The sequence below is a fragment of the Cheilinus undulatus genome, linkage group 4, assembly GCF_018320785.1.
Source record: "Cheilinus undulatus linkage group 4, ASM1832078v1, whole genome shotgun sequence".
Classification (NCBI taxonomy): Eukaryota; Metazoa; Chordata; class Actinopteri; order Labriformes; family Labridae; genus Cheilinus; species Cheilinus undulatus.
In genome coordinates this window covers 6,246,543-6,269,200 of record NC_054868.1, presented here as the reverse complement: position 1 = coordinate 6,269,200, position 22,658 = coordinate 6,246,543, and the positions used below count along the sequence as shown (strand labels likewise).

Sequence of the window (22,658 nt, the reverse complement as noted above, 5' to 3'; positions counted from 1 at the left end):
GTCTTCCAGCATAAACAGCCTGTTTAAGGTCATGCCACAGCATCTCAATCAGATTTAAGTCCAGACTTTGACAAGGCCACTCTAAAATCTTTATTTATTTATTTAAGCCATTCTTTTACAGCACTTTAAGAGCACATAGGATTTTTTTCAAAAATGAGTAAACTTGAGTAAACTTTGAATGATTTACTAAGTAAATTTTAACCAAAGTAACTGTACTTCCACTTGAGTACAATAGTATAATAGTTTATCCCCCTCTGAATATGAGTATAGAATCACTGACATATTAAGTATATATCCTTACTTCCTTTGTCAATTTGTACCATCTGTTCAAATATGTGACATACTATGATGAAAATGATTCAACAAAACACACCCTTTATCTAGAGCTAATTTAAAAGGAATGATAGAAGAGAAAACAAGGCAATGACTTAATAAATCTTCCTTTTATAAAACAAACAAACAAACAAACAAAAAACACAATAGAAATTGATTAATTCATTTTTGCCTATCTCTGATTTCCAATTGTTTTTGCAATACATTTAATGTGTTCTTCTATTCTTATCCCTGCATGGAAGTAAACTTGATCTACAATCGTTAAAAAAAAAACGGCAAAGTAAAACCACATTTAAAAAAAGGATTGCTCTGGGGTTACTTTTTCATGTAACAGTCACATGCAAGTTGCAGCGCATTGCAGAGATGATGAAAAATAAGTCTGTGAAAACTCAACAGAGCTCAAGTTTCTTATTCTTCAACAGGAAAACAACTGGGTGACTACAGATTCTGACATAAAAATGTAACATTGATTTTTATCCACGTGTGTTTGTGTCTTCTTAAACATGTACACTTTCTCGTCTCAGCCTCCAGGGGGCAGCGCTAACCTGTGGGATCTGGTGTCAGTTGTGAACGGTCAGGACGACTCTCTGCTTCCTGCCAGCTACAGCAAAGGAGTGATGCACATGAAACACCTGCTCAAGTTTAAAACAGTGAGTACATGGGATCATGATGAGTCAATATTTAAGCAGAAAAGACATCAGATAAAGAACTGAACTGCTGCTTAATCCATCTTTAAATTAAAAACAAATGAATAAAAGAATAAATAGTCAATAATGTTGATGTGACACTTAGCTATGGAAACGTTTGTGTTGTTTATTGGATGTTCCCATGTGCATAAACATCCTGAAAATCAAAGTTCACCAAGCAGCAGAGCAGGATTAAAGTATTTTACTTTGACTTGCTATTTTATTCTCATTTTCACAAGAACGTAGGAGAAAACGTTTTAGCAGTGTGCCTTAATATTTACTTTAATTTACTTATAATATATCATATATATAAGTACAACATATTTTCTTAATTTTGTAGAAAACTAAAGGAATTTTTTAAAATGGGTTTGTTCTCTTACTCTTGGTGCAGATTTCATTATTCATTTATGTTTTTGAAGATTTGTTGTTGGGCTGTTTTATTCCTTTCTTGAGACAGTGGATGGACTCAGAAAGTGGAGGGTGAGAGAAAGATGGTAATAACATTCAGGAAAGGAGCTACGGCCAGATTTAGACCCTGGTCACCCATTTAAAGGTTGACAGCCTCATTACATTGGACATGCAGACTTTACTACCAGGAAGGAGACTCAGGAGCACGTTCTCAGCTATAAGTACCGTGGTGTTGTCATGGACAATAAGCTGTTTTTCCACTACTGATGTAGTTTATAAAAAAAAAAATCACAGCAACGACTGCACTTCTTCAGGAAGCTTAACCAGTTTGGAGTGTGCAGAAAACTATTGTCATTGTTTTATCACTCCATGATTGAATCTGTCCTAACGTTTGCTGTTTTCTCCTGGTTTGGTGGCCTCTTATGAGGAGATAAAAAAGGTTAGAACATACTATTAAGGTTGCCAGTAAAATAATTTGTACTACATTAACTGCTGTCTCTAACTTTTTACAAGATGCAGTTTGAGATGGAGTCATTCCCCTCCTATGCACATGTCCAAAGAAAAACATTTCCTTTTTTTTACTTTTGCTGCTTTTATAAAGTTTTAATCATCAAAATATCATTTTAAAACATGGTATTCAGAAAATATTGATTCATCAAATATTTTAGAACTTAAGTTTTAAGCAAAATGTAGTAGTGTAAAAATATATAATGTGGAGTCTTCTTGATTTTCATCTTGCTGATGATTTCTACACTCTGTAGAATTGAATCACACAATAAGTATGATACAATAATGATACAACAAAATTAATGTGCAAATAGGTCATTAAAAGTTAGTTTAAAGAAATGAACACTGGATATTTTTCATCCCTTAATTTTTCTGTCATCTTTTCCAGTCTGAAGCACAGGAGCTGACCATAGTGAAGATGTCAAAGTTTGGAGGAGGAATCGGAGCTCCGAGTAAAGAGGAGAGGCTGAAAGAAGCAGCAGACATCCACCTGAGGCTGGGACAGATTCAGAGATACTGTGAATTAATGGTGGAGCTGGGGCAGGTACACAGAGTTTTTTGTTTTTGCTGATTCTTTCTACGATTAAAACAAGAAATACCACAGACATCAGTGTCAGTATTCATGGTTTCGTGTTTACATAAATCAACTCCTAGGATCATCTTTATCATCAGGTGGTTATTGGTGGATGGAATCTTATGATGTTTAGGGCTGACTTTTTTCTGTTCATGTACAAAAAGATTAAAAGGTTTGAAACATCAAACCCCGCAGTCACAGTGCCATCTAGTGGCTGTAAAGCTGCCAATGGTTGACAGAACCACCCCTTCCCTTACTGATGTGTATACATTTAGTGAAACATGTGAGAAATAATAATCTAAGAAGTCATGGCTTCTAATGTTCTGCATTTAAGATTTAAAATGTTGCATATTATGTTAAAATGTTGCAATGAAATGAATGTAGGTCATCCAAAGCACATCCAAATTGAAGGCCCAGTCCTTTCTACTAGACTTGTGTTGCCTCACGTTTTTTCTAAACTCTATTTAAATAAATAAAAATATAAACTGGACACAGGGTGCTGGATTTTCAGCATGTAAAGTCTTTTGTTACAGTTTCTGGTACATTTGTAGCCTGAGCTGTATTGACCAAATCACAGACCAGCATGCATCGGTGTATACAGTAGAAACAGTTTGCAATGACAAAAATAAACAGGTGGAATATTTCAGTACTAATAACACACCACCACCTTCAAAATTTATTTTTATGATTATGAGAGTCCGGCTAAAAATCCGTTATATACTCTATGGACAAAAGTATTTGGCCACACTTTTTAGTTATTTCATTCAGATGTTTTAATCAGATCTGTTTACACAGGTGTACAAAATCATCACCTAGCCATAAAGTCTCTATTTTCAAACATTTGTGATGTAAAATGTGTCATGTGGAAGAGCTCAGTGACTCTAAGCATGGTATTGAAATGGAGGCCAGCTTTACAATATGGCTGTTCATGAAATTCAATCCCTGCTGGATATCCCACAGTCAACTGTAAGTAGTATGAAAAACTGGAAACATATGAGAATGAAAGCAACTCGGCAACAAAGTGGAAGACCACGTAAAATCACAGGGTCAACAACTGCTAAGGTGCAAGGTGCTGGTTATATAGCTGAAGAGTTCTGAACTCCCACTGGCTTTAATGTAAGCACAAAATCTGTGTGGCTGGAGCTTCATGAATGGGTTTCCACGGCCGAGCTGCTGCATGCTCATGTCAGCCTCTATATGTCAAGTGGGATAGAAAATGGATGGATAGATCGTGTGCATACCTTAATTTCTGAGATTTTATGCTCTCTTCTTAAATAAAAAATATACAGATTACACATTTTGGTTTTAATTGTTTTGTTTTGGATTTATCTTAATGAAACACTTTTCAAAGCAGCAGTCACATTTGAAACCTCAGATTTAAAGGAATCTCAGAGCGAGGCGTTAAAGCAGGCACAGACATGAAGCTACATGTATCACCTGCACAGACGGACACCAGGTGTAGAGGTGTGTGACAAGGTGACAGAGCATGACATGTGGGCATCATGGCAGACAAACCAGCCTATTCTTTATTTTTCAATTGCAGCTGCTGCAGTAATGCTTTTATTACTAGGACCACACAGGAATGAAAGGAAACTGATGAAATCCATAACATTGGCATCATTATCTCTGTTTCAGTGGGAGAAAGCTTTATCTGTGGCACCAGGAGTCTCCATGAAATACTGGAAAAAGCTCATGCAGAGGTAAGCCATGATTTGGTTGGTTTTTAGTTTTTTGAACACGTTTGGAAACCCCAAAAAGACAGTAAAGCTTGATTTAGACTTCACATCGCACTCATAAATTCTTAGCAATAAAAAACACTTCAAAAATACTTTACCATCTATTTTTGCTTTTTTAATTCCACCGAACTAAAAATCTGATTCCTGGAGCCATCCTATTAAAATGAGAGTATGTTTGCCTGCATATACTAGGATGCATTGCATCAAGCAGCTTCAGCATTTTAATAGCATGCTTCAAGTACAACCAACGCCACCAACTTTGTTTTGCATTGCGCTTTAAGAACATCTGATTTCACAGCTGAGAGATGCAGTTAGCATTATAAACACCTTCAGGGATTTTATACTCATGTCTGTCATTTGCAGACACACGATTTGGACTCATTACATTGGACAGCAGAAGTACTGGTGTTGACATTAAGCTACAAGGCATTTTAGTCTATAATTATGTCCAAGTTGTATTTGACCTCCTGTCATAAAAGAAACATAAGGTAACATAATAGAGTTAACATACATCAGTTCAGGCTCATTTATGCTCACTTTAACGTACAAAAATAGATCAGTGTGTTTCAAATGCTAGTACTGTCTTGGGGTGTAAATCACCTGTTTAATCATAATACAATACACTAATGATTCTTCTTATGATATGTATATTTTCTGTAACAATTTTTCTTTTCAATATGAAGGTTAAATCACATAACCTGACACGCCAGATGGATTTGTCTCACACATCCATTTGGAAAACCTTCAATATACAGCATTTGGGAAAGGGCAGAGCCTTTGAAAAAATACTTGGAGGATGATTGGATGAACGTTCTGTCACATCTTTAAGGGCCAATCAGAGCAACAAAACACGTGACATCGTTGCCGCTACCGAGGTGTGCATGCGCAGCTACCGAGGAATAAACTCCATATAGAACTGCATAACCATGAACCATGGCAACTGTGGACATGTCAGTACATGACTTGTCATTTCTGAAAAGAAAACAACTCACTGCTGTTCTTTGTTCCTCTTTTAATGAAGAAATGTCATCAAGTTCTGATAAAACTGGTGCTTTAGCAGCATCCACACTAATGTCTTCCGCCATAATGGCACTATCCTCTTGTTGCTGCTTGCTTACATCATGACTCCACTGCGCCTGAAAGTACTGCCCCTTGACACTGATTGGTCCTGTCATTTTCTAACCGGGCCCAAACGGTTCAGACGGGAGCTTTGCAAGATGGATTCGCCAGTGAGAAACACGGAAACGGGCATATCCATCTGCTTTGCAAGGTTATAAATCACATATAAACACAAATTTATACCAGCATTTCTTCCTCTTTTTATCACTGAGTCCCCCCAATCCTATGGCACAGTGTTACAAATGTAATATAAATGTACATAATCGAAAGCCAAAAACAAAAGCAAAAGGAAATGCGGACTTTAATAGTTATTTGTGCTCTATTTCAGCCATTCACACTTTACATGGGGGCCTATTAAATTGGCATATAGTACATTTATCTTAGCTCTTCCCCTTGGTTTTGCGCATTCACGTCAGGTGAAGGGGTGTCCCAGTTCTCTTTTGAATCTAGAGCTAGGTCCAAAGCCTACATAGCCCTCGAAACGAAGATTTCCAGGGCCACACTTGAAACCAAGGGATATGATGAGTTTCCCTCCATGCACTGCGTTCAGTTGAAAAGTGGCACATCAGACAAAAAAGGAGGCGCAGAAGTGTAAAAATGATTTCAGCATAATGATTATAGAAAATTTATTGTATGTACATGTGTAAACCAGGGCTATTAACTGTGTAACTAACTGGAGAAGATCAGCAGGGAGATCCATAGTATGAATGAGATGGTCAAAGCTTTATTGTCACCTCTGATGACGCTGCTATTTATCAGCAATTTGTGTGATGATGAACAGCAATCAAGTCGCGTCTCATTTCTTAAGGGAAGGTTTTCACCCCTACCCCTTACCTCTCTGTTTCAAGGGGAAGGGTTAAGGGGTAGAAATTGGATTGACCCTTAGTCTGTGGCATATGATGTTACAGTGAGGAATCCAGATTACTTCTGATTTACTGACATCTTGATTTTGATAAAAGGAGGGGTTAGAACAAAGTTTTAGCCTGTTTCAACTGATAATCTCTCTTGTAATAAATGGCCTCATGATGAGAAAGAAAGAAAGGGGGTAGAAAGAGAACAGCTGTCCTGCTTGAATCACTTAAAGGTTGGACAAGTTTTGTGTTTTTTTATAAATCTAATATGATACGCCACACTTAGATCTGTGTATTACAGGAGGCTTCCAGCAGCAGACTCTTCGTTCTCTGTTTAGCTGTTGAGCCTGTATCAGACACCACTAGTGCTACTCCTTTTTGCATTCCAGGTTGGGGTGGGACAGATACTGTGATGTCAGATGCAAAAGCCTAAATCTAGAGGCCAGTTATATGTTTAAAAAGTAATACAAATACTCATATGGATAGATATGCACCAAATTACAAAAAAAATCTGCAATGCATTTTGATTCTGCTCCTTTAAGTCTGTATTATAATGACATTTGCTTGTTCTGCAGGAGAGCTGATCAGCTGATGGCAGAGGATAATGATGATGCCATCCCGTACTGCATTGCCACAGGAGACATAAAAAAACTTGTAACTTTCTTCACAGGAAGGGGACAACTACTGGAAGCCTTAATAGTAGCACAGGTAATGAGAGGATAAAGAGAAAAAAAGTATTTGCCTCCTTCCTATTTTTTTTCTTTTTCGTGTATTTGTCGCCCTTCAATGTTTCAGATCATTTAATACATCTAAAGATTAGACAAGATAGAAAGAAGATATCCAAAATAAAAAATGCACAGGCAATTACAAGCTCAAGGAGAGAAAGTCAGAAATTACTGTGTATGTGTCAGTTGTGATAAGATAGCTCTGAAATGGTAAAATAAAGAAATAATCTTTGTTTTCAGGGAGCGTGTGAAGGAAACATTCGCTCACCTCAGAGCTCTGCAGTCAACCACACAAATAATGATGTGGATAACAGACAGCAATACCAGAGGTAAAACACACACACCACTCTTTTTCACTCTCTCTTACACATATTTAGACACCAATTAAATTATTCTGTTATTAATTCACTTTACAGAGACTAAGCTATGATGGTTTAGCAGAAATACAGACAGATTTAGTCCAACAGGGGAGTAGTTCAGTGGTGTACACTTTAATAAATGAGTAAGTAAAAAACAGCAGATTTGACAGTGATGCTGCAGATGTGGACATTGAAAGTACAGTTGCACGACAGACATCCCCACCCAGCTGTTGGCATAAAGGGCAAGGCCAGCAAGAACATATTTGTATTATTGTTTCTTTTCTAAAGTTTATATTTATTTTAACATCTTAAGAAAGTCTTCTTCAAACCTCATTTGAATAGGCCAGCCCAGAAAAGGAAGCCTGCAATGCAAGAAAGTGTGCCCTGCCCTGTTGTGTATCCAGACCATACGGAAATAAACGGAAATTTTAGTGTTTTTTTCACTGGTCTATGACTGTTGAATATGTTTTAGTTGACATTTAAGATCATTATCTCTGATTTTTTTCATCTCTTCTATGTCCAGTCTCCTCCATAAGGTTTGTAAGGAGCTAGCAGAGTGGTACTTCCAGGATGGGTGTTCTGTTCTGGCTGCGTGCTGCCATCTAGCTGTGGATAACATCACAGTAAGTCCTCATCATGTCTGTGCAAGGTACACTTTTAAGTCTGAATCAAGTGGTAGATTTTTAATACAAATACTGGATGTGTTGATAACACCTGACCATAAACTGATATAATTCAGTTATAGCCACTCATCTGGTAGTACATCAAAATTTTAAAGTCACAGTTTTTCTTCTTAACATCTGGAGAGACACATTAATTCACTTTCTTTGCAGTACTTAATATCCAGTGACTAGTTTAAAAAATGCCTATTTAATAAATGGTTTGATGCTGCAGGGAGTGTTAAGCAGCAATGCTTGGAGTTTCCATCAGAGATAAACCTGAAACAGGTTTATATAAAAAAAAAACATGAGTCATCTCCACCATTTTCTTCCTTTCTGATTAAAGTGCAAACTACTCACAAAGTTGTCAGGAAAGCAATGCTTGTAGCGCAAGCGGTTTTTCCCCCTCATTATGTGGAATTCATCCATGAAACCAAAACATTGCTTTACTGTTTAGTAAAACACCTTATGGAGTGTAGCTTTAATGAGCAAAGTCCTCCCTTCAGATCCAGAGGTAAACTATAGAGATGAGAACGTTTGAGTAGTGCATCTGGTCTCTTGGAAATGCCTAGTGGGGCTACAGTGTTTACAGGGGGAGGGGGGATGGAGGTCCCCGTTGCAGGGGCGAGCCTGGGTAACTGAACTCGTAACTGATAGTAGAGAATATCCGTCATCGATCACAAGTAAGCAGCACAAAACATGAATGAGGTACAGCAACAGAACAGCAGGTTGCAGCAGCAGTTCCGTCTTCATTATGTAGCAGTGTTAATTTTGGCAGATATTTTTAATGTTAGTCTTAGTCTTTAGATGAAATGTCTTTTAGTTTTAGTCCCATTTTAGTCAGTTCTATCCTTTTTAGTTTTAGTCCATAAGAAGTCCTCACCTTTTAGTCTTTACTTTCAGTCCAAGCATTTATTTTCTTGCCTGAATCTGGTACCAAGTCATGGTAGTGTGTTCTATGCGCTCTGCCAAACCTGGGGTCCCTGCTTTCTACAGCTGAGAGACAGAAGAGATACAGTCTTAGTATACTTTTTCATGGAAAAAAATGCTGTCGACAAATAGCTTTAGTCATAGTTTTAGTCGATGAAATTAACACTGTTAAGTCGCAGTCTTTCAGGCAATATCCGGCATTTATATAGCAATGAAAATCAAGTCCTGACTGTCATGGTGGCTCCATCATGACAGCCATGTTAACAAGACACGTAATATTAAAGTTCTAAAAAATCTTATATAGGTGTATCTCATGGGAGTTGTCATTTTTGACTTGCACAGATGTTTCAGTGCAAAAATTAAGCTTATAGTATCATAAACTTTTTCACAGTTGATTTTTTAGCTTATTAAATACTTTTTTGTATTATTCAAAGCCACATATTGTATTTGCATGCAAGCCTGCCTCCTTTCCCACAGCTAATGATTAATGATACAAAAACTCCAGCATTCAGGGTGTGTATGTGTGTGTTTTGTTTTTAGTTAGCGATGTCCAGTCTGATCAGAGGAAATGAGCTGGAGCTAACTGCGTGTGTGGGCCTTGTCCTGGGAGAGCCAGCCAATCAGTGCACAGCTTACTGCCTTGAACTCTTGGCCAGGAAATACATGAGCACACCTTCATGGTACGTCTTTATTCACATATGTCCCATTTGTGGATACCCTATCACTGTACCCAAAAACTGTAATAGTAATTCAAACTAACAGGTCAATTTCTGGCTTGTTGGTGTTTACACGTGTTGCAGTAGGTACGTTTGCTTTAACCTGAGCAGAAATAAAGCTAGGAGTTATCTTACAAGTTGTAAGTTGGTTGTGCTCAAGCATTCGTGCAGTGTGGCTTTCACCAAGATGAAGTCTTTGAAAATCACTCTCTTCTTTACCTTGATCTCCATCCAGGGATCTATCTGCTGAACTTTTGCAAATGATCCCCGACAATCACATTTTATTGGCCAAGCTTTGTGCATTGTATCCCGCAAGTGCTGCTGAAATCAACCAGTTACATCAAAAGGTCAGTGGGAATCATTAACTTTAAACTAAAACACGTTTTAGATGAAGATAGAGGTACTGTATGCGATATGATAAGATTACCTTTAAGATTATGCATTTTTCTGTCTTTCCAGTGTGGTCTGCCTTCGATAGAAGAGTGTAAGGTCTTGGCTGAGGAGGCAAAGCGGGAAAAAGATTTGTTTTCAGCGGTTAAATTTTATCTGCTGAGCTCTGAACCTGAAAATGCTCTGCAGATCGGGATAGATCACGTTAAAGGTATTGACAGCTCAGTCCTACTGTGATTTTGAGGTTAACTGTAACATTTAATAGCGAAGACAGATCTTCATTCAAATCAGCTTTCACATGACACAACAACACTGAAATGTTCATTTAAAGGGGAACCCCTCTATTTTTAAACCTGCAATGTATTTTTAATGACTACTAGGCACAAAAGGTAATGTCAAAGCTCAGGTAGATTCACTTGACTTGAATAAAGGCTCACATTCCCAGAGAATCTTTGAGTGGTATTGGAGTTAGCGTTGGATTTATGCCTCCTAGTATTTACCTGGCATGGCTGACCCCTAATTTACACATACTCCAGCTGCACTGTGATGGTCTAATTTCATGGCTGTAAACAGCTGGAAAGCATGCAAGGTATCTGGTGAACTTCAAATACAACACAATACACAGACTCCTGACAGTAAATCAGCATTATATCAACATCGCGTCTCATCCTGTGGCACAAGTATCAGGTCATCAGGAGGTCACAAAACTACTACGATGCCATTAACGAGAAAAAGTTGACTTTTGAAGTAGAAACCCACAGAATTTTAATGAAACCCCACATCTATTATAGAAAAGATAAACCTGATAGACTCAGTGGGTTATGGAGCTGCCAAGTTAACTTTTGAGGTGGAAAACAGCGCTAACCCTTCTACCAATCATGAAGTTATACTCCTAGATTAAAAGACAACACAGCTAAATAAATAACAGAGAAAATCCATGTAAATATATTATTTATTTTAATCTTTTCTTCCTCACCAGAACAGCTGACTCAATCTGATTGGACGCTGGACAGTGTTTATCCGATCCTTGACCTGATGAGTTACATCAGAACAGACCGCCTTATTGTGTCCAAATTCACAGAGTGAGAACATGTGTTACTTTAATGTATATTTAAATATTTCGTGTTAATGTGTTAAGACAGGGCTGGAGCTTATTGTCGTGTGTGTTTTTGTGTGTAGAACTCGCAGTGAGCTGTTGATCCTGTGTGGTTATATCGGAGGTCTGCTCGCCATAAGACGACAGTATTCCAGCATTGTACCTGCTCTCTACGAGTACACCAGGTAGACACACAACTGAGAGAATGTGTTTTTTTGTTAACATTCAGTAAAACTTCAAACAATATCCCTTTCTGGAGAATTTCATGTGTCTAAAAGGTTTAATGTGCCATGCCCAAAGTAAAAAGTATGGGCTTTTATAGATTTCCCTCTTTGGTGCAATGTCAACAAATGGTGATTTGAGTGAAGTTTACTTGTGAACTGCAGCAGCGTTATAACATTTCTTAGTCATCTAGAGCAGTGGTTCTCAACCTTTTCAGCCCAGGACCCCCAAAATATAGGTGCCAAAGACCGGGGACCCCCGCTGTACCTGAAGGTGGTTGAACACAGCCATTCACATTCAAGAATAGTCGTGTAAAGACAAGACTGTCCATAAGGAGGGGTAAAGGGGGAGGTTTGTGGGACCCAGCCAAACCTGGGGCCCATGGAGGTCAGCAAAATCATGGTCCATTGGGAAGTTAAGCTATGAAAACCGTATTTTATATTTGACCTAAGTAATAACCACTCTTTATGAAGAAAAAAATTATTTCTATTAATTTGTGTAGTAAATAGCCTTCTTACAATTAAATAGCTTTTGTTAAAAACATATTTAAGATGGAATTAGTGAATAATTGCAAAAAATGGTGGAAAAAGGTGTTGAAATTGGATTTTTAAAGAACATAAATGGGTTTAAAGTGGCAAAAATTAGATAAAAGTGGCCAAAAAATAACCAAAATGTGTTAAATTGGCAATAATGGGCACACAAAGTTGTATAAGTGGATTAAAGGTGGCTCAAACGGCTTTAAAATGCAAAAAAATGAGGGAAATTAGGTGGACTGGTATGAAAAATTGATATAAACTGGCAAAAATGGGATAATTGTGGTTAAAATGAGCAAAAAGGGGTGTTAAAAGTGGTTAATAGTGGCATAATAGTGGCAATAATGAAGCAAAAAGTGGCAAGAAATGGTTTAACAGTGACCAAAACAGGCAGAAAAAAGTGGGTTTTAAGTGGCAAAAATGTGCTAAAATTGGCAAGTTTGGTGTTAAAAAGTGATGAAAAATGGTTAAAATTTGGTAAAATTTGTGTAAAGTGGCAACAGTGTAATTTTAAAAATATTCTGAGTTTTTTGGTGACCCTCTTTCAGTGTCTCGTGACCCCCAATGGGGTCCCGACCCCAAGGTTGAGAACCACTGGTCTAGTGGGTTGAATAGGAAATAAACAAGACAATCAAAGCCAAAAATGTCAGAGCAGTTACAGTAGAGGAGTTTCAGACCAAACTGGAGTACGCAGCAGTAATTTTCTCAGGGGTTTGGGTGATAATTTGATGTCATGCTGCTCATTCGATGTTTCTTTCCTGGGATAATTGTGATAATGAAGTTTAAATTGAATCAGCCCAGTTACTGTGTTTCCCTCTGATTCTCAGTCAGTTGTTGAAGAGGAGGGAGGTGTGTGTTCCTCTGAAGATCGAGCAGCTGTCCGTGGAGCTCGATGCCTGGAGGGCCTGCACACAAAGTAACAGCAAGTATGTTATGCACATGCACACGTATACTGAAAGATATTGTTATTATAACTAAGAAGATATCCAAAAACCAAGACAAAAATCTGATTTTAGGTTTGAAAATGGAGAAAAGTTTGGCTGAACAATAATGGAAAACACTTCTACTGTAATAATTGTTACTTTCTTACCTCAAAATCCTTTTTTCCTACGTATAATCCACATGCCAACAGTCCTCAGTCTTGAAAATCACCACGAGGAATCAGAGAGGAAGTGGGTTAACACTGAAATGATCATGTCTCCCTGATTTGTGGAAATAGTGGTGTTACAACTCTCCCAGTGTCAAAACCATCACCAATCTCCCTTTCTTTAAGATAAACTCTTAAGAGTTTACTGCCATATCTTTGATCAAGGACATATTGGAGAGTATTTTCCCTGTAGGTTAGCTTTTAAAGATATAAATACCCTTTCTGATACACCTTAAAAATCCCAGTCCTTATCAATAACACTGTAAATGCTTTTAATACTAGAGTAGATCTTTGCCTTTATGAGCATTTGCAATGGTATACCTAATGAGGTAGCTGGGAAGTTAATATATAAATGCAGAAAAAACAAACATCAAATTGCTGATTTTTATAAATGAAAATGTTTTGGTTACATGCAAAAGTAAAAAAGTGTTCCTCTAAGTTTTTCTTTTCTGTTCTATAAACATACATGTACACTCACAGGCATTTATACACACATACAGACTTATCTACCTTAAAATCTCGTAGTATAAAACAAAGAAACAGGGTATAACCCCCTCTGAGGCAACAGAAGTGCTGTCTGATTAATGACAGATGTTCACGCTGCAGCCTGACTGACAGATCAGGTAACAGGAGATAAAAACATGTTTCTGAGGTCTCATGACAAGATTCAGGCTCAAGCACAATCCTGAGTGTCTGACAATCTGCCGTCAGACATTGTTATCTGTGTGAAATAACCGGGTTATGACTTTGTTTTTGTGATGGCATGAGAGGTAGAGTCTGACTGATGTGTCAGGCTGCAGAGGGTGACAGAGCTGACAGCACACACCAACAATGACACATGAGCAAAGACACACTGAGCTCTCCCTGCTCTGCTCTGGTGTCACTAATCACCAGAAGTCATCCTCCTCCTCCTCCTGTGCCTGTTTTTTTAGTTTTTATTTTACTTTGATTTAACCAGATGAAGACACCCTGAGATCGAGATCTCTTTCACAGCTGTGATCTGGCCAAGATGTCAACAACACAGGTCATTATATAAAAAAAGAAAACTCAACCAAAGAGAAGCTCAAGTTTTAAATGTCATTATTCAGCTATTTGTTTGAAGGTACAGCGTGTAAAATGTTGCCAAGTAGCATTTAGCAAAGCAAACTTGGTAAAAATGGAACATAGTAGTCATAAGTACACCCCTTTAAATTAGTGTTTAATCATCTGACATTATTAGGGTCCTCACCCTGGACTCGGCCATCTTGAATATTTACATCTTGCATGTTTCTACAGCATCACAGAAGGGAGCAAACAATAATACAAACAATTTCCTTTGTTCTGGTGATTAAAGACTAATGATGATACACTAAATGCTATGTTGCACACTATACCTTTAAAGCAGACAGGACAGTAGAAGGTGTTGAAAATCAGAGGAAGAGAGAAAGTGGGGAATGACATGCAGGAAAGGAGCCACAAGTCAGATTTGATCCTGCGCTGTCTGCTTGGACAATCAGATTTTGTACATGGGGAGCAACCTAACTGCCAAGCCACCTTCGCCCAAAGAAAGTTTTTTGTTTAAATTAGATGGACATCAACATTTTTTCAGCTAATCCTCTTAAGGTTCTTCAGCACACAAAGACATTTTGGACAATGCTATGTGTCCAACTTTGTGGCAACAGTTTGGGGAAGGCCCTTTTCTATTCCAGCATGACTGTGCTTCAGTGCACAGAGCAAGGACTATAAAAAGATGGTTTGATGAGACAAGTTCAGTTTGGAAGAAGTTGACTGGCCCGCACAAAACCCTGACCTCAGCACCATTGAGCACCTTTGGGATGAACTGGAACAGAAAGCCTTCTTGTAGAAAGCCTTTCGAGAGGGGTGGATGCTGTTAGAGCTGCAAAAGGAGGCCAACTAAATAAAAGGTCTGGATTTTATTGATTGCATTAAATCCAGACTTTTAGACTCTGCTCATGACCTCGTCTTACACTGTTAGAATATTTACATTGCAGCTCAAACTGTTAGATCTACTTGAGGTTGAAATCAGTCCAAGGGGAAAAAACATACAGATATTAAACCAGAGAGCATGTTTTTGTCAGGTTTTGTTCAGTGTTGCAGTAACTGTTGTTTCTATAAGGACTTTGCATCTCTGATGGTTCTTGACAGCATCACATTTATCATATTGTCTGTCTGTCTTCAACAGTCCTCCATCAGAGAGTCAGAGAGATGAGTTCAGCTGCCTCGAGAGGAGAATCCAACCTACAGACCCTGGTAAAATTATAACTTTTGAATACAAAGGGTTTCAGTGGGATTAGGGAAATAAAATACTCATAAATCATGATTGTGTTAATCTGCTGGATGTGCCACCGAGAAACAAGAAAGTCTGTTAACAAATCAAAGAAGCTGAATTTAAGAGCCTGACTGCTGAGCTGTCAGAAGAAACCATATTTATAGTGATCGTTCAGTATTATAGAGCATTTTTTATGTACTTAGAGGCTTTATTTCTAAGTGTCCTGCAGGGGGAAGAAGTTATGTGACAAACTAGAACCAAACCAACAGGGCTTGCTGGTGCGAAGGTTAAGCACTTTGAATTTTTTTCTAGCAATTTCCCAAACAGCATTTTTGGCTTCTGATCCTGATCTGATTTTTTACCGATTCCAAGTCCCAATCTGATACTCATATTTGAGTTTCAATGGTTTTTGTTTACAAAAATAACCTGAGTACACAGAATAACCACTAGATGTCTCAAGCTTTTTTCCAGTTAACTTAGTACAGCCAACATTGTCGTAAACCATCTCTACCCAAAATGGTGTAGTAGCTCTGTTTCACTTTAGTAATTAGTCCAAAAATGTTGCTATAGTGAAGTCACCATTTTCCATTGCATGTTGAATTCAAAGATGTTGGATCCAATGGATTAAACGCAGTTTTGCTGCCACTGCCTTGAGAAACAGTCATGTTGCAGGTGCTGTTAGACTGTTACCCCTCAAACTTAAAGTATTTCCAGTCCACTGTCATTTTAGCTACAGGATTGCTAATGTTGCTAATGCCACTCTGTTGTCTTACTCATGCGGCCTGCTGCGAACTGTCACATGTTTACGACAGCTGACATAAATAATCAGCTGGGCTGATTTAATCAAATCAAGAACACTGATAAATTAAAAAATGCTTAAATTTGTTCCAGTCTGATACAAGCGATCAGGACAGCCTTGATTTTTTAATATAGCATACATCTACCTGGATGTTGTTTTGTCGTATTTGTTTTTCTAAGATTTAGCCAAATTGCATGAAGCAGGAACCAGATATTTTACTTTACATGCTCCTTTTCATAAAAAATTTTGCCACCAGCAAATTTTTATACTAAATTCCTTCCTTACCTTTATTTGAGTAATTAACATCAGACACTGTTCTTTTTAGGAGGCAGAAATGAAAATAATTGATCTTTAACATGTTGATTTCACAGTGATTTGGACAATTTGAGAAAAAAGGATTGTAAAATTATGTTGGCTCTAAAGGATGTTTTTCGAAGGTGGAACTGTATGACTTTTGCTGAAATGCTGATTGGATTTGTTGGCGTTTTAAATCTACATTTGTACATGAGATGGCTTGTAAATAGTGTGTGTAACTGCCTGATAAGGAACAAGTTTATGGGGGAGCTTCAGATTTGGAATGCATAGATATAACAAGTACTTAGATTCAGGTACTCACTGAGTACTAATATGAATACTATTACAGTTCTTAAAATTATTTTAAAGGTTTGTTTTATTTTCATCAGATGGTCCTCCCCCTCTTGTTGACAGTTTAGCAGTGCATAGTTCTATATTTCATAGGCTTTCTCATAGGCTCCAACTTTACCAACCTGTTCACATAAATAAAGGCTAGCATGATGCTGTAAAATGATACCAGATACGTAGACTTTTAATCACCTTCAATTTCAATGACAATTTTGGCTTCCATCGATCATAATTATACCATTTCTGTGCCGCATCGTGCTACACTCCCTTTGCCTAACGGTTTTGTCATGTGGTAAATGTTTCAGTGTTTGTTGTTGGCCATATATATAATTATAATTATTTTTTATTCACTGTTACATCTGAACTTCTATATATTTAGGTTCTGTCACTTATTTGTCATTTTATCTTTAATTTTCAAATGTGAGTGTTTAAGTTGAGAAATGCATGTAATGCAGACATGTTAAAATTAAGGAGTAACTGTGTTTATTAACAGTGATCTCAAAATCTGTCAAAAATAATCCTTTGTTTGGTTTTGGTTTTTCCCATAATGGAGTAGCCCTAAGGCATCAGTTTAGTCATTTCCCTACCTCAGACCCTCCTAAGTTTCAGCTAAGCCCTGGATATTTTACACTTTTGGCTCTGCCCCTGATTATGATGTTATTATGTGTTTCAATCTTTCAACCAGTGACACAGTCTCTTTCTCTCAGATGCTTTAGTTTTATGTGGTGCTGATTATGTGACGGGTTCCAATCTGCCGAGTCACTCTGACGTTCAGCTCTCCTGCTTCACTGGACACAGGATACAGGTGTGTGTGCTTATAGGATTGTATCAATTTCTACACCAGGCATGAAAGTATAGATAGTACAAATACCTTTTCCTCTTAATGAAGATTTTTAAGTACCCGTACTTTAGTGTTTTTGTTACATTTTATTATTTTTTTATAAACCCAAATTTTTTCAAGCAGTCTTTAATGCATTTGAGGAAAGTTATTCAGTTCTATTGTACACATCATGTCCTGCCACCTGCATTAAATATATCAGATAAAAAACACAATTATTTATTAGGTTAATTTCCTCTAGATTAGGTATGGGTAAGTTAGGCTAGGCTAGTTTGGTTGGGTTGGGTTAAGTTAGGTTAGGTTGGGCTGGACTAGGCTAGGTGAGGTCAGGCTAGGTTAATTTTTGCTATGTCATACAAGGTTAGGTTAGGTATGGGTAGGCTAGATTAGGTTAGGTGAGGCAAGGATGGACCAGGCTTGGTCATGTTAGGTTAAGCTAGGCTAGGCTATGTTATGATATGTTAGGTGAGGTTAGATTAGGCTAGGTTAGATGAGGTTAATTCAGATTAGCTTTAGCTTAGCTAGGTTAGGTTAGGTTGGGCTAGACTAGGCTAGGTAAGGCAAGACTACGCTAAATAAGGTTAGGCTAGACTAGGTTAGATTAGGCTAGGTTAGTTTAGATTAGGTTAGGTACAACAAAGATAAACCAGGCTTGTTCAGGCTAGGCTAGATTAGGTTAGTTATGTTATATTAGGCAAGGTTAGGTAAGTTTAGATCAGGCTTGGTTAAGGGAGGCTAGTTCATATTAAGTTAAACCTGGTGAGGGGTTAGTCTAGTTTAAGTTAGGTTTTCTCTGAGTGTAGCATGTTTTGGTCTGTGGAGGAGATGGCCTGGATGGCTGAATAATGTTAGGACTCTCTTGTTACTACTGCAGAGCTCCACATTGAAGTTGTCTTTATATTTATACAGTCAACAGCCCTCGGTAACATTATCCTGTAAATTCATTTAGAGCTGGGATTTGAAATGCTGATGGGCAGGAGAGGATAGAAATTAACGTAGCAGGCTGCCTGCAGTCCCGTGTGTGATGGTTTTCTAGTGGTAATCATAATATGTGAGTACTCAAGTACTCGTTCATTAGGCTCTGCGAGTACTTTTGATACTGAAAATACAGAAAAATTCCATCCCTAGTCTTTTATGTTGTATTTATTATTGCTGATGGATGGACAACCATGAATGTTGAACATGCCTGGGAAAATGCATGATTACTCAGGTCACACACTGTATTTTTATGCCAGTTAACCTGCACTTCTCCTACAAGATGCCATTCTGTCCTCATCTTTCTCATGTTTTTTTTCTTTATTCTTAGGGTCCGGTGTTTTTACTGGAGGATGGTAAATCGGCGATCTCCCTGAATGATGCTCTGATGTGGGCTAAAGTAAACCCCTTCTCTCCTCTGGGAACAGGAATCCGCATCAACCCTTTCTAGCACACAAGAACTGAAACGTTCATAGAGGGCATTTCATGACAGACGTAGCTAATTGTGAGATGTTGTAATGGAAAAGAATAATGAAAACTGGGCTGAGAGTAACATTTTTGTTCTTCAACCAACCGGCCAACAGTATTTTGTAATTTCCCGAGCCAGAAAACATCAACAAACAGTTCATTTGTTTGAGACGGGTAGCTTAGCTGTAATGTGACGAGAACTTAGCCAACAAATCATCACGCTTTATCCAAGGAGTGGAGAATTACTTAAGTTTGTGCATATGATCATAATTTATTCTATTGTGTAAAAAAGAAAATGCTGGAATAAAGCTACCACTGTGTATTTACATGAGACTTGGCCTGACTGTGTTGCACTCACACTGAAACTTAAACATGCAGGCTTCAGAGAGCAGCAGAGTGTGAAGCACATAAAGACACAGATGGTACTCAAGTATGAACTCAGCAGTAGCGTCACAGGCCTGAAGGCAACAGACAGCAGATCATAAAAATAAGAAAAGCGTGAATTCATGCATGTGATGTTGAGAGATGATGTGCATTTAATGCATGTATGAATATTAGATCCATCCACTCATCGGTGCAGGGATTGTTTAAACACACGGCCGTCGTGTAAACACAGCTGGAGCTAATACACTCAAGTATTTGTCAGAAAATGCTTTGACAGTTGTTCAGTTTTTAAAGCCTTAAACAAACTCTGAATTAAATTAATCAAATCAAGCTGTGACACATTTGAAAGAGCTTATTATTTCTGTTTAACTTATAAACCAGTTATATGAGAAAATTAAGACAACTGACATTTCTTCAAGCCAGCAGAGGATTAGCTTAGCTTAGCTTGAGTCAAAGCCTGTGGACAGAAGAAAAACAGCCAAGATTGAGCGTTCAAAACAAACAGTTCCAACGACATTTTGAGCTGATGCTGTTATTTACTCAGTAGCAGCATCAGGCAGCAGCTCTGTTGTCCAGATAGCTGACACTATTTTGAAATAAACAGGAAAACGTTTGCTAGTTAGATCAAACTGATTACATGATTAACCAGGTAATTTACACTTTAAATTTTGTATTTTCTTTCACAGTACTTCATAGCAACAGTTTTAATTTGAATTTTAATTAGTAGTTTAAAAAGTCAATCGAACAGCACAAAAACTTTCAACAGGTTGAATGATGTCAATCCTATTTCCATGTAGTGCCATATGTGCCTGCTTTCAGCTCTATGGGACTTTATCAGCTATCTCAGTAGAAAGCGTGTATGGCCTTACAACACTAGTTCACACACCAGTCTCCAGGAGAAGCCTGTTAGCTCAGCTTGGTACATAGGATTTTTGACGTTTCAGTGTTAAACATTTCAGAGACGGTTTTACCTCCCAAAGCGTGATTTTAACCCTCTGAGACTGACGTTGTTGTATACAACAAAAAGAGACACAGGTTATATAAAATTAAATAGTTTTTTAATCTTAAATCGTTGCCACTTTTTCCATTCTTGCCACCTGCTGTTGTGCAGTTCTAATGATGCTATCTATGCCTTTGTAGCCCTTATGGAGGCTTTTCTAGCCAGCCTAGAACTCGGGTGACTTTCTGGGGCCTTTAAAGTTGAAATTCATACTAGTCACTCCAATATTGAAGACTTTGTGTCACAGAATGATTATTTTTTCACCTTTTGGTCCTCAAGAGATGGGAGAACAAGTTCATGGTATGGACCAAACAAGCGGACTCTGGTACACTTGAAAACAGGCGGTCTTGGTTCGCTTCCAAATGAACCCTGGTGGTGTTTGTTTGAGGTGTGAAAGCAAAGCGGTCAACTTGTGAACCACAGGCAGGAAGTGGCATAAAGAGTAATTATGAACGGATTTATATGTGATTTAATAAACTCGAATACCTGTCGGAACCTCGCTTAGCGTCTGTGTAGCCATAGCAACACATCGTAGTCACTCACTCACATGTTGGCTCTGCTTTTTCTTCCGTGCTGATTTATTCGTCTCATGTCAGCGACATGCTGGACAGCTCACCGCCTCGCTGGCTGCTCCTAATGCCCCAATGCAAAACCAGAAACCCCAAGACAGCATAAATCCTGTGTTGCTTCATTATTTATGTGGAAAAAATGAGATGGATTTCCGGTTTCGTCTTCTTCTATGCCTTTTTTCTTCTTCGTCGCCAACGGGCAGAAGCTGTAGGTTTTCAGACGGTTTGGTCCATTTGACTAGGATCAGTGTGAATGTGTACCAGAGGAAGTGCTTCAGTGTTCAAATTTCTGTTCCAAAATGGGCCGAATCCCCCGGACTATCAGGTGTGAAAACGACCATAGTCATTATTTACTGTGTGTCACATATAAAAATCTTCAAATTTTGACTTCTGTTTATTTTTTTTCTTTAATCTTTATGGTCTCATAACTTTTTTAAAAGGCAAATGACATTACTGCAGCACACATATTCTTTAAGCCCCGGTTGTCCTGAAAAAAAGAATATCTAGAGCTTGACTGTGCACCACAGGGTTGATGTTTTACAAGCTTTTTAAGACAAAAAATCCAGGTGAGACAAAACTGTTCAAAAATTGCTTAGGGCTCAGAGAATTAACCCCGTAATGACTTAAATGGCCCTCAGTGTTGGAGTTATTTGAAAGTGTTGATCCATTCAATTTTAGTCCAACTCAGTCAATCAATCTAAGCTCCGCCCACTGCCATTTCAAATCTGGGGAGCAGAGTTGAACTGTCCTGCCCTTGGTCAGTGTTTTTATGTTTAGGGGCCATCCACACGGAAACAAATTCAGAAGTATACGCAAAAGTTTTTTGTTGGATCGGCGTTTCATCCACACGGAAACGGCGTTTCGAGTGACTGTAAACTATACTTTTTGAAACTGGGTCCCAGAGTGCATAAATCTGTATACGACTACCGTTTCGTCTCTGTATGGACGCCTATCCGCATCTTTCTCAAAACGATTACGTCACACAGAGTGTAGCTCTCTTAAGGTGCCTGCGCGGGTCTGGCCAAAACTAAAATGGCTGACTACAGGGTTGTGTTCATGCTGCAGAAGCTACTCAGCTTGTTATGGCTTTTACAGCAAAATCTCATGCTCCTTTACCACCACGGCAAAACGCATAAACCATATATTCTTAAATCCAATGTGGAGAACAACCAGAAGGGCAACTAAAGGAAAGTTTGTGTTAGTTTTCTGTGATATTCTGCTTCTACTTTGGTGCATTTCTGTGGCAGCGTTACAGCGCCACTTACAGGCTTGGCATATGTTCTACAGCGTTTTCAGTCATTTCAGTGGATCCTGAAACGACTGTGTTTACAGAAAACTTTTCCAAAACAAAACGACTATATCGTTTTCGTCTGCGTGTGGACAAGGCCTTAGATGTTACCTGTTGTACCAGAATCACCACCGGGGTTCTTTTGCTCATGTTTATGGGGGATTACTGGCGTTTTTGGTAGATGTCAGACACTTTTGCACCATGAGTGAAGTTATCCACTGAGATAGTCACTTCCGGCTGTGGCATAGGATTGTGTTCAGTAAAGGGTGGTGTGCTGATTTTCATCAAAGGACATGTCCTATGATTAGCTCCATTCTTGCCAGAAGACACCTGACTCTGACACAGATGTTCAATACAAGGTCATCCAATTATAGTAAGTATTAAAGGTGAACTGCAATGTGTCAATAAATAAAATTGTAAAAACGTAGAATTACC

At 38.2% G+C, this 22,658-nt stretch overlaps 1 protein-coding gene across 1 annotated transcript in view; it reads left to right on the top strand.

Annotated features, from left to right (window-relative positions):
• The window catches only part of wdr17 (WD repeat domain 17), a 50,443-nt gene extending 31,158 nt beyond the window's left edge, over positions 1-19,285 (top strand). The window contains exons 18-32 of the mRNA XM_041786030.1: positions 858-983; positions 2,323-2,478; positions 4,144-4,208; positions 6,790-6,922; positions 7,180-7,268; positions 7,822-7,921; positions 9,428-9,567; positions 9,839-9,950; positions 10,063-10,204; positions 10,973-11,075; positions 11,173-11,274; positions 12,672-12,770; positions 15,174-15,241; positions 17,409-17,506; positions 18,846-19,285. Of these exons, the coding sequence (XP_041641964.1) occupies positions 858-983; positions 2,323-2,478; positions 4,144-4,208; positions 6,790-6,922; positions 7,180-7,268; positions 7,822-7,921; positions 9,428-9,567; positions 9,839-9,950; positions 10,063-10,204; positions 10,973-11,075; positions 11,173-11,274; positions 12,672-12,770; positions 15,174-15,241; positions 17,409-17,506; positions 18,846-18,965 (1,653 nt within the window). The 3' untranslated portion in view covers positions 18,966-19,285. The remainder of the gene's footprint in view (positions 1-857; positions 984-2,322; positions 2,479-4,143; positions 4,209-6,789; positions 6,923-7,179; positions 7,269-7,821; positions 7,922-9,427; positions 9,568-9,838; positions 9,951-10,062; positions 10,205-10,972; positions 11,076-11,172; positions 11,275-12,671; positions 12,771-15,173; positions 15,242-17,408; positions 17,507-18,845) is intronic.
• The last annotated feature ends 3,373 nt before the right edge of the window (positions 19,286-22,658 follow it).